Source organism: Physeter macrocephalus, unplaced genomic scaffold (assembly GCF_002837175.3).
Source record: "Physeter macrocephalus isolate SW-GA unplaced genomic scaffold, ASM283717v5 random_1063, whole genome shotgun sequence".
NCBI lineage: Eukaryota > Metazoa > Chordata > Mammalia > Artiodactyla > Physeteridae > Physeter > Physeter macrocephalus.
Genome location: NW_021146403.1, coordinates 1 through 12,254, shown reverse-complemented (window position 1 = coordinate 12,254; position 12,254 = coordinate 1). Strand labels below are relative to the sequence as shown.

General features: G+C 56.0%; 1 protein-coding gene across 1 annotated transcript; it reads right to left on the bottom strand.

The window, feature by feature from the left end:
• Positions 1-976: 976 nt before the first annotated feature.
• Positions 977-12,148, bottom strand: LOC102992276 (nucleolar protein 14). Its single transcript, XM_028486608.2, has 12 exons — positions 11,915-12,148; positions 10,912-11,170; positions 9,931-10,061; positions 9,270-9,355; positions 8,249-8,384; positions 6,933-7,034; positions 6,301-6,454; positions 4,731-4,890; positions 2,338-2,485; positions 1,712-1,830; positions 1,420-1,575; positions 977-1,206 (listed from the first exon to the last, which is right to left on the bottom strand). The coding sequence occupies exons 1-12, from the start codon at positions 12,026-12,028 to the stop codon at positions 1,107-1,109; spliced, it is 1,665 nt and encodes a 554-aa protein (XP_028342409.1). The 5' UTR covers positions 12,029-12,148; the 3' UTR covers positions 977-1,106.
• Between the last annotated feature and the right edge of the window lie 106 nt (positions 12,149-12,254).

The window sequence follows — 12,254 nt, the reverse complement described above, 5'->3', positions numbered from 1 at the left end:
CACTGTGCCACCAGGGAAGTCCCAAGGATGGGTTTCTTGATGTGAGTGATAGGGCCACCTGGCAGGGCTGCCAGCCGAGGGCGAGGCCTCCGCCACGTGCCACACGGTCACCCCGGGTGTGAGGACCAGTGCCTTGCCCTCGGAGACTGGGGCGGAGCATGGGGGCAGGGGGAACCTGCCCACCTCTGCACCCCAGCAGGGAGGCAGCATTCTGTGCAAGGCTGTAGCCCCCCAGGGCTGCGAGGGCGGGCAGGTGGCTCCTGTGTCCTTATGAAGCCTCCTGGGTCAATGCAGATGCAGCCCAACCCCTCCTGCCTTTACAGTGGCCTGGCACGCCAAAGTAGTAATCAAGACTGGGTATGGATTGGGGCAAAGCCGATCGTGGCTGCTGGGGTGCCGGGATTACGGGTGATTTCTTTCTTTTCTGATTTCTAAACTATGTGCAAACTTGTTTCACTTATGACTGAAAATTTATGTAACATTAAGTAACACTCTGAATTCTACGCCTGAAGGCAAATATGCTTGGTTGACCAAAAACATTATCCTGAATCCCATCGGTCCTGAGCCTTGTGATTAACTGAGGACTGTCTGGAAGTGACGCACAGAGGTCCTTTACAGTTTATCAGCATGTAGCTCCCATGGAGGCTTGGCCCTGTTCCCAAAAGTGCAATATGTTAGGAGAGGCGTTTTAACATGAAGCGAAGTACAGGAAAAAAACTGACGTTACAGCATCCCTTATGGCATTCATTATACAGCATCTCCTTGTCTGATTTATAAAACATAATTTATTTTTTGAACTTCTTCCTCTTCAGGGCCTTCCATTCACCTTCCTGTGTGGCCAGGCTGTTAAAAAGCTGCTTCACTTTTCGTTTTCTTTCCGCATCCCTTTAAAAAAAAAAAAAAGCCCATTTTTGGATACTGCACAGAGGTCCTTTACAGTTTATCAGCATGTAGCTCCCATGGAGGCTTGGCCCTGTTCCCAAAAGTGCAATATGTTAGGAGAGGCGTTTTAACATGAAGCGAAGTACAGGAAAAAAACTGACGTTACAGCATCCCTTATGGCATTCATTATACAGCATCTCCTTGTCTGATTTATAAAACATAATTTATTTTTTGAACTTCTTCCTCTTCAGGGCCTTCCATTCACCTTCCTGTGTGGCCAGGCTGTTAAAAAGCTGCTTCACTTTTCGTTTTCTTTCCGCATCCCTTTAAAAAAAAAAAAAAAGCCCATTTTTGGATACTTTTTGTAGGACATCTTGCCCTTTCTCCTGTCTGACCCAATAGCAGTTCACATCCACGAGGGGCCTGCAACTCCGCCCAGGACAGACGGAGGACAAGTGAGGGGAGCGGGCCGCCTGGCCTGCCCTCACCCAGGCCCAGCACCCACACCAGCACCTGCCGGAGCCCGTCGCCCCTCACCGTTCCATGATCTCTGAGAGCTGCATCCGAGCCAGGAACTGGTTGTCCTTGCGGATCTCCCGGACGGCACCTTTAAATTCTCGCTTGTGCTTGTGGATCAGCCTCTTCCTTTCCTGCTCCTCCTTGGTGCAGCCCTGCTTCTTCCCAAACTCGAGGCTGAAGGTGCAAAGCCGGCCTTGAGGGCGCAAGGTCTGCGCACCCAGAGCCTGCCAGGCCTCCGGTCAAGGCTGCCCCCAGCTACAGCCCTGGACTTCCCAGGCCCCTCTGGAGCTGGGGTGGCCTCCGTACTCACACTTTGACCAGCCGGGGGGTGAACAGTTTCAGCGGCACCGGCTTGCTCTTCTCACAGACCAGCGGCCGATAGTGCTTCGGCTGCTTTTCCATATCCGTCAGAATGCTCCGACTCAGCTCCTGACACGTGAGAAAAGCTGACACCTCCGGGCCTGCCCACCGTGGCCTCCGGAGCTCCTTCCTCCGGGCCGCCCCTTCCCCTGGGCCCGGCGGCTGCAGGCGCAGAGCCACTGCGCCCAGAGGGCCCGGCTCTCACGAAGCTTCCACCTTCCTGCAGCGTCCTCATGGCGTCTGGCCTGGCGGGACTTCAGACCCACAGACCCATCGGGCAACAGAACATTCTCTCCCAGAGGCATGTGGGGAGCACACGATGGGCACCAGCCCATTTGTACACAGGGGAGCCCCCAGGCCAAAAGGCAGGTGCCCTTCACGGCCTCCTGTCGCCTGGTGCAGGGCAGTGGGTCCATCCTCAGAACCCGAGTGACCTGGGAGGGGCGCGGGGCCTGAAGCCGCTGCCCAGGCTGATGGGGGCGGCCGGCCTGGATTCCTAGCGCCGGAACCCCCATGACAAAACGCCCACCAACCTGCCCCCACTCCGGGACACGGTCGCGCCAGGGGAGGCCTCACCTGGAGCTCGGGCGGGCAGCTGCGGGCAGCCAGGTGCTCCATCAGGAGGGCTCGCAGGGGCCGCACGATGTCGTGGAAGGAGGGCAGGGCGCCATAGGCGGTCACACAGCGCTGCACCAGAGCCAGACACACGGCCAGGCAGGACAGCCTGCAGGGGTGACACCCGGCCTCAGCACAACAGGAAGGAAGGGCCCCTCCCAGTCACCAACAAAGCCCATCATCTTGGCAAAGATGAAACCCTTCCAACTCGTGGGCCTGGGCCACAGGACCCTGAGGTCAAACATCTGCCCTGGGCAACGGCTGCAGCGGCTGCAGCGGCTGCAGCGGTCGTTGGCTGATGGGATCAGGAGTTAAAGAAAACATCCTGCTTCCCTGAACAGGAAAGAACGTTGCGGGAAATGCAGCGACAACTTGCAAAGAGTACTTGGTGTTTTGTTTTTTTTAAACAGAAGAAAATCAATGTTTAGTAACACACAGACATTTCTTGGGAGAGACCCAAGAAAACTGACTCACTCACTACAATGGCTGGAGCCCTCCTCTTAAATAAACCCCATTGTAGTTTTTAAATTACTAAAACTATTTCCAGTATCAAGCAGATATACTTTGAAAATAACACACATTCTGGGAAAGTTATTTTTTCTTGGAAAAAAATGGCTATCATCTCCCGTTGCGGAGCACAGGCTCCGGAGCGCAGGCCCAGCGGCCATGGCTCACGGGCCCAGCAGCTCCGCGGCACGTGGGATCCTCCCAGACCGGGGCGCGAACCCGGTTCCCCTGCATCGGCAGGCGGACGCGCAACCACTGCGCCACCAGGGAAGCCCCCCATTGTAGTTTTTAAATTACTAAAACTATTTCCAGTATCAAGCAGATATACTTTGAAAATAACACACATTCTGGGAAAGTTATTTTTTCTTGGAAAAAAAATGGCTATCAGGGTATGAACAGACATTTCTCCGAAGATTATGAATGGACAATAAGCACATGAAAAGATGCTCATTACTAATTATTAGGGAAATCAAGTCAAAATCATAATGATACCACCTCATACCCACGAAGATGGCTACCATCAAAAATCCAGAAATTACTAAGGGTTGACAAGGATGTGAAGAAATTGGAACCCTAATACGCTGTTGGTGGGAATGTAAAATGGTATAGCTGTGGTGGAAAACAGCATGGAGGTTCCTCAAAAAATCGGAAATAAAACTATCATCTGACCCAGCAATTCCACCTCTGGGCATAAACCCAAAAGAACTGAAAGCAGAGACTGGGATACTTGTACCCCCATGTCCACAGCAGCCTTATTGAGAATAACCAAAAAGTGGGAGCAACCCAAGTGCCCACTGACGGAAGAATGAACACGTAAACAAAATGGAACAAACAAACGTGGTCCAGCCACGCAGCGGAGTACGATCCAGCCTTAACAAGGAAGGGAATTCTGACACCTGCTAAACATGGATGAACCTCGAGGACATTATTACACTCAGTGAAATAAAATAAGTCACAAAAGGACAAATCCTGTGTGATTCCACTTACATGAGCTGCAGCACAGGAGTCAAATCCACAGACAGGAAAGGAGGACCGTGGGGCTTGGGGTGTGGCGTGGGCTGTCTTTAATGGGGACAGAGTTTCAGAAAGTTTGGGAAGGTAAGTTCTAGAGGTGGAGGGTGGTGACGGTTCCATAACGGTGCACTTAAGATGCCACCGAACCACACATTTAAAAATGGTTAAGATGGTAAATGTTATCTGCAGTTTAACACAATAAATAAATTTCAACAAAAAAAATTCAAATAACCAGTTTTTTTTAAAAATCAGAGACTGGAAGGACTTACAAGAAAACGTCCCAGCCCCCTCCTCATTCTCCTTCTTCTACTACAGACTGAAGGATGTAACCCCACAGAAGCCCCTTGTTGAAACCTAACCCCTAGCATGGTGGCACCCGGAGGTGACCGTGCCTCCCAGTCCGGGAGCACAGATGTGTCCCCATTTATGTCCGTCCGTGTCGCTGACTCCAGCGGTGGTTTGCGGTTCTCATTGCACCAGTCTTCCATCTCCCTGGATAAGCTCGTTCTTAAGTAATTTTATTCCTTTCTGATGCTATTGTAAATGGAATGTTTTTGCAATTTCCTTTCAGACTGTTCACTGTTTGTGTATAGAAATACAACTGACTTTTGTACGTTGACTCTGTATCCTGCTACTTTGCTGAATTCATTTATCATCCAATAGCTCTTCTGTGGAACCTTTAGGATTTTCTACATATAAAATCATTTCATCTGCGAACAGAGATAACGCGGGTGCATCTTCAAGGCTGGGGGCTGGGTCACGTCTGGCTCCCAGCCTGGCCTCTCCGAGGTCTAAGCTGGCGCCACGGCCCAGAGTCCCGGGCCCGCACGTACCTGGTGTGGTTGGCCTCTGTCTCAGTCTGGGCTTTCGGTCTTCCTGCCCACTGGAGGGGGAGGCTTCTCCTGTGCCACGTGGCCATGGCCTCCTCATCAGAAACCAAGAGCAACTCCGAGTTCTTCCCAAGTGCTCTGAAAGGGTGCACCAGAGTGTAACCTGGATTCCAAGTGGGACAGGGACAGAGTCGGCCTCTGAGGCTACCAGGCTCGCAGGGCAGGCTCTGCAGGGTGAAGCCTTTGGAAGTTCATTTTAACAAACACACGCTGTGTTTACCACCAGACACAAACGACAGCTTTGACAGGGGTGCTTGGGCCAAGTCCAAGCACAGACCAGGCCCCTGCCGTCGTGGGCAGACTAGAGCATCAGTAAGAAACGAGGCACAAAGGAAAAGCAGAGGAGGGTGAGGCGGGTTTGTAGGAGAGCTGGGGGGTGGGGCAGGGTGCAGAGTTCACCTGGCCAGAGAAGGCCCGCTCCAGAGACCCGGAGCGACAGGACTTAAGCCCGTCGTCACTGGGAGGAGCAGTCGAAGCAGCCGGAAGGGACTGCCGGGAGGGCGCCAGGCCTGGTGTGGTCCAGGCACGGCACAGCGGGCGGGGGGTGGGGGGGGGGGTGCGGGCGACAGCCAGTCCCGACTGCGGCGTCCCGTGCCCTCCGCCGGGGCCCCTCCTCCAGCACTGCAGCCACCCTGACGTCTCCCTGGGGTGTGGCTGCCCCCCCCCACCGTGCCCATCCCCACGGCTGGCAGAGGAGCCCGCAGCGCGGGGCTCAGAGAAATCAGGGGCAAGAGCCACACGCAGGCAAGTGTCCATGTGAGGTTACGAGGGGAAAGCGGAAGGGCAGGGAAGGAAAAAGGAGGCCGGGAAAGCAGACCCTCCAGACCCGGAGGAGCGAGGGGACACAGGTGGGCAGCTGGTGGAGGGCGAGGGAGCCGTGAGTGGGCAGAAGCCTGGGGAGGTGTCGGCATCCTGTGGGGGGCGGGGAGGGGAGGGTATGATAGTTCAGAAGGGCAACAACTGCTGAAACCCTCTCAGAACACCGCTGTCCACGAGCTCCTTCCCACATTCAGAACATCGTGGGACCTACAGGAGCGGTGCTGCTGACCAGAGATACCCCGTGAGCTACGCAAGTTAGTGTTCTCGTTGCCACATAAAACGAGTAAAAACAAAAAGGTAGAGCTTAATGGATGTATTTTATTTACCCTCCCCCCCAAATATGATTTCAACACACCGTCAATATAGTAAACCGCAGTGTTTTATGTATTTCTGGTAGTCGGTCTTGCCATCTGGGGGGTACTTTACACGAAGCTCAGACCCCCCACACGTGGAAATGGGCTACTGTGCGGGACAGATAAAGTGGGGTCCTGATTTTTTCACAACGTGGGTATATACACACATCCACACAGAGGAAAAAAAGGATGCTACTCTGGATGACAGACTTGAGATTTTTTTGTCTTCTTCCTAACTTTCCCATATCCTAAGCTTTCTACAATGAATACCAATTACTATTAAAAGTCTTCAAATTTCTAAAGTACAACATATTTGAAAACGCTGCCTCGAAGCAACTCACCTTGGCTCTGCTTGTTGGGAGTTGCGACGTAAAGAATCCCAACAAGAAAATTGATAAGCTCAGGTATGAACCTCTGGGACAGAGACACGCAGTCCAGGAACACGCAGCACACGAAGAGCCCCTTCACCACGTCTTGGAGGGACTGGACGGGACACTGGCAAAGGAACACAGGGCACGGTGTCCACTTGGGAACAACGTTCGGAACACTGTGCCGGGCAGACAGCCTGGCCTCGGCGGGGGGCCGCGGGCCCCGACCTTCCTCTGCACGGAGGATCGAGGCGCGCGAGATGCAGTCAGGCAAAGAGCTCTGTGATCATAAGGCCCCACCCTTTCGGGGTGGGACACTGATAATTACCACAGCAAGTGGGCACCGATCACACGCGCCCTCAAGGAAAACGGAGCCATTTGGACTTTTAAAGCCAAAAGGGGAACAGAACCCCAGATCAGACGTGATGCCCTCATGCGCTTTCTGGGGTCACGCCCTCTGCCACCTTGCCCGGGAGCTCTGGGAAGGAGCTGCTACGCAGGCCTCGTTGACGAGCCTTTCTTACTCCTGCCCCAAGGAGGGCCAGTCTCCACGGCCCCGCTCAGCCCTAGGGAGGGCTGGCTCCGATGGGGAGGTCCTGACGTACCTTGGTTAGCAGCTGGCTCAGACACAACAGCGCAGGCGTGACCACTGGGTGCCGGAAGTCAGAGGTTGGAAACAGTATCCCAGCAATTTTCAAGTAAATGAGCTGGAAAGAAAGCGCCACCACACGGGTTAAAGAAGGGAAACACACAACCCGATGCATATCTTTGAGCTGTTCTGCAGAAACTAAGACCACCACCCACTGAGGATGGTGACTGCAGGCTGCCCACAAGCGCCAGACCCCAGACGGGTGGGAACCAAATGGCTGATACTGAGATTCTGGAACCATCACCCTGTCACCTCACCACCAACCACTCAGAAGAAAGTCCACGAGCCGATCACACGCCCTGTGACCCTCACCCTTTATGCTGCCTTTAAAACCCCTCCCCTGAAGGCCATCAGGGAGTCCGTGTCTTTTGAGCACCAGCTGCCTGGACTCCTTGCTCGGCGCCTGCAGTAAACGCTGTACTTTCCTTCCCCACAACCCGGTGTCAGTTGGTTGGCTTTGCTGCGCACTGCGCAAGGGTGGACCCCAATTTGGTTCAGTAACAACATCAACTCATGAATCCTCACGCCAGCCTACGGGACAGGTACCACTGGGCCATCACTACCGCCTACAGCCGGGAGGGAGGCCAGGCCCGCGCAGCCCAGGACTGAAGCCCGGGCAGCCTGCCAACCCCCCTGGCCTCCCCACGACTCCTCGCCGGGGACAGGCTCCGGGGAGGCAGGCGGGATACCCTCGGCCACAGCTCGGGCACCCACCTACCCCCGGTCACACGGAGAAAGGGGCCGAGGCCATGGACACTGGCTCGGGTGCCTTCCTGCGGAGTCTACTGACCCATCAACGTAAAGCCGAACTATTAAGTTCCTGCCGGTCGCCGTTAGTTCATTTCAACACGAGGGCCAGAAAGTGGAACGGACTGAGCAGTATTTCTTCAGGGACCGGAGCTGACGACACGGCCCACGGCTGTCGTGAAACAGCCAGAAACCTCAGAGGTCAGAGGTCGCCGTGCACAGGCAGGTGGAGCCACCAGCCCACAGGTTCAGGTCCTCAGGGAAACACGCGGGTTTGCCATCAAGACCAGACACGGCACCGTTCACGCGGAGATCAAACCAGAGCTTTGCTCCTGAGCACACGTCAGCTACCTGTCAACAGGTCAGCAGTCCTTCCAGGCCCGGCCCAGTGCGCCCTCCAGACGGCTGTGGAGGCTCTGGGGCAGACCACCCTCCTGAAGCCCGCAGCCCCTCCCTGCCATGGCAGCACGCTGGACGGCTGGGGGCCGCAGGTCAACGGCCGGAGGAGACACGCCCCCGGCTTACCACGTCCAGGCCCGGGAAGGCCGCCCGGCCTGTGGTCTCAACCATTCCTTCAATGTCGTGCATGGCATCTCGGAGGACAAATTTCATGGCGCTGCTTGCAGCTTCAGGAAACATCTGGCAAAGGTTATACAACTGCCTGTTCATCAGAGACATAAGTCAGGGGAGGATGTCCGTAAGTAACGAAAACATAGAAAACCCCCTCAATCCACCCAGTTTATCATCTTCCTGTGAAGTCACCTGCCAACTGAGCTAGAGCTGGAAGCCCCTAGATGAATGCACTTTTCCTCTTACTGACACCTGGCTGGCCGTCTCGGTGATCCAGGCAGTTTTTCTAATAGTGTTTTATAATCACCTGCATTCATTTTTGCTATTTGCTAAGACCCTGGTCATAACTTTTCAGTAGTGGTGGCGGAAGTAGCTCTGTCTATACAAGTAACAGCACGGGGAGCGTATTCTAAGGGCCAGACATGGCTGTCGGCCCTGAACCCAGTGGTGCTTCACAAGCACGCCTGGGGGCAGAGGCTGGCGCGGGGCGGAGGGGTGTGCAGGTGGCCAGCCCGAGGGACCACCAGGCACCTGCTCTCGCGGACCCTCCCAACTCAGCACCCTGCCCGCTGCGCCCTGCTCCAGCCACCATGGGGCCAGGAGCCGCCATGCTGCTCTGTTCTCACGGGGCCTGGTGCAGAGCCCGGCCCGGAGCCCCCGCGCAGGACAGCAGCAGGCGGGCGAATGAAACAGAAAATTAGCCGTCAAATGTAAATAAACCTGAAGGGGCCCTACTGTCTTAAAGTCGATTCGTTTGCAGTTAAAAACAGGTCCCATCTCCAGGGCGATGGGAGCATCGCGTCAACATGACTTAGGAGCAGGATGGCGTATGGAAATCACCGCAGCTGTGCGAGCTGTGGGTCCATTTGCAAGGCTGCCTTAACAACTCCGAAGTTATTCTATGACTTTACTAAAAGGCACAAAATTTGTTCAACTCAGTCCCACGTTCCAGATAACGCGCCCCGTTTTCACTTACACAACCAACTTATCGATTCCGCCGAGGTCTGGTGGATCGCTTGTAGCCAAATCTCCGACGTATTGCAAAAGGAAGCCGAACAGTTTCTGCAGGAACAGGGTTGGGGCCAGAGCTCAGGGCTGAGCCCAGAACGGAGCCGCGGCACAGGACGCCCTGTCCCCTGTGCCGCCGCGCCGGGTGGGGTGAGGGCCTCAGGGCCAGCGATGGGGGCGTGTGACCAAGGCAGGCACAGGAGCGAAGAGCACAGGGTCTGGGTGTGTGCTGCCTCGGCCAGCAGGCGACACCTCAGTCCTGGACCAGGAGCGCGCCCGACCGGGCGCCTTGTTCGCTAAACGTGCGGCCTTTACGCAAAGAGGACGAGGCACGTTCCTAGTTACCTATTTCCCCAAAGCCTAGCTTTGCTGCGTGACGGGTGCACGAGATGGACTCAGTGTAAACTGAGGTCAACAGCACGGCCTCCTCCTGGGCCTGCCGTGGGCACTGGAGCTGACGCATGTCCAGGCCTGGCTCTCTGCCCCCCGACCCGCACCCCACCGTGAAATCTCGCGGCCGTAAGCACGGGGTGCACTTCGGGACCACCAGCTTCACGGTTACGACGCCCACAAGGACCAGGGCTCTTCGCTGACACTCCCAACACCGCAGACAAACGACTCCAGCTTACTTCTAGTTTTGCTTTGTTTCCCACTGCGAGACTTGGATGGTTGCATTTCTGAATTCTCTCCACAACCAAAAGCTGCTCTTCGATCGATCTTCCCGATAATAAAGACTTCAATTCCTCGTAGGATTCGGGAGCTATCAAAAAAAATACAAAACACACTCCACGCTTAACTTGTAAAATGCGAATTACATTTCCGGTAACGGAGATAAAAACTGAACACAAAATAAGTAATAGAACTTCTTTTACTTCACCCAAAGAAATACTTCCACCTATTTTCTAGAAACACTAATTTTGTGTAATTACCACACTGCTTCTAACATGTGCCCACATGCCCACCAAGCGTGAGGCTCCAGGAAACTGGGCTGCCTGCAACCAGCCTCGACGAAGAAATGACCCTAAGCTCCCCTCCAGGCGGAATCCCGCCAATGCCCGACACGGGGAGGGCGGAGCGGACAGTGCGCGGGCGGGGTGGCCGCTGGGACCGTTCAGAGCAGGCTGGAAGCTGGAAGGAGCCCCGCGAGCAGAGCAGTGTCACGCCCGAGATGCCCCCGGCAGCCAGCTCCACCCGCCGGTTCAACGGCTCTGGAAACACCCTTAAGTCGCAGGACAGCTTAGGCCTGCGGACTGGAACTGGATGGGATGTCTGCACATGGGACAGAGCAGCCCACCGTGTGCTACGTGCCACGTCCCGAGCCCGGCTCCGTGGCCACCCCTGCCCACAAAGGGCCGACTTGTCAGGCGGCAGGGATCCCCGCCGGCGGCCTGCAGGACTGCTGCAGTCACACAGCAGAGGCTGACGTGCTGCCCAGAGCACTTGGGTCAGACCCCAGGGGCATCGCGGAGAAGGATGACCGTGCCTGTCCGCCAGCCAGGACAGCACAGACGGGCTGTGCCCGTGTGTCCAGTACGCTGTCCCACTCCATGACGCAGCCCGGGAGGCAGGCGCACCAGGTCACCGCGGTCACTCCCCAGCCGTCTGTCTACCTGTGAACGTATAGGGCAGCTCGGCCCTGGCAGCCTCGCGGTCATCGGCCGTCGATCGCCCCCCAGGGCCCGGACGCCGCTCCCCCTGGGCCCTCTCGCCGCCGAGCTCGCGCTCCACGGCCGACTCCAGGCCCAAGGGGCCGTTCGGGCCATCGCTCTCCTCCGGGTCCCCCTCGCTCAAGCCTTGGCCCTCTTCCTCTTCGCTCTCACTGCTACTGGCTTCCCCGCTTGGCTCTTCCTCGACGTTCATCCTGCCATCCTGGGAACAGAACGCGGGAACCAGGGGCATCACTCCTCAGGGGACAGCAGCTGGCACAGCCTGTGACCGTGTCTGAGGGCCATGCACGTGCAGATGCTTTATGCTACTTGTCTGCCAGGAACACGCGGCCCGGTGCTGCACTGTCCAAGGGCGTGGGGCCTCTCTCCCACCTCCTTCGGGGCTGCTACACATCATGGGGCTAAAGGCCTGGGAACCGCAGTCCCCACACCCTGCTGCCAGGACTCCGGGCAGGGCTTGTCTCTGCTGGGGAGCAGCGGGGGTCCAGGTTGCGGAAGGCGCCCCAGCGGACGGGCTCTGGCTGCTGTGTCTGGCAGCCCCGCTGCTCGTGGGGCTGGGCAACAGCTGGGGCTTCCTGGCGTGTGGGCTGCACGCAGAGGTGGTGGGACCTCAACACCGGAGGGCGACCCGACGACTCCCCCAGACACCCCAGTGTTTTGCGAGCCCCCGGTTTCCCGTCTTGGAACCCCTTCTGCTAGAGACCCCTGGCCTTCTCCTATCTTCCTGCCCCGAGCGGGGCCGACGCTCTGCAAGGGGAGAGGGGTACAGAGCTAATGGGGCTCGGGAATGAAAAACCTCACCAGCTTTAGAAAGAGCCACAGAGAAACTGTTTCTAAAAAGACTCACAATTTCCACCTGTGGTAAACCTATCAAGTGAAAAACCAGGAAGTGTTGCTTTAAATTAAACAAAACAAAAAAAAAAGGAAATGAAGGCAAACATCTTACTTTGTAAGAAAGCAAACGCCTGTCATCTTTGTCTAGTACGAAGCCATCACTTAAGGCATCCGCCGACGTGTGGTTTGGTCTCTTAACATGTTCATCCTCCTCCTTTCCAAGCATCCTCCGGAGTCTTTCAGCCTGAGCACGAAAGAGAGAAGGGCCGTCTGCTGTGCCGTAAGCGCGCGGCAGGGGCGCACGCTCCGGGTCCCCTCGGCCGTCGCAGCTGCTTCAGGCCTGCCCTCTGCTTCAGTTCAGTCTTCAATCAGACATGCAAACCCTTGGCGAGCATCGTGTGGAAGACTTATTTAACAAAAATAAAAATACCGCAGCAGAAATATGTTCCAGT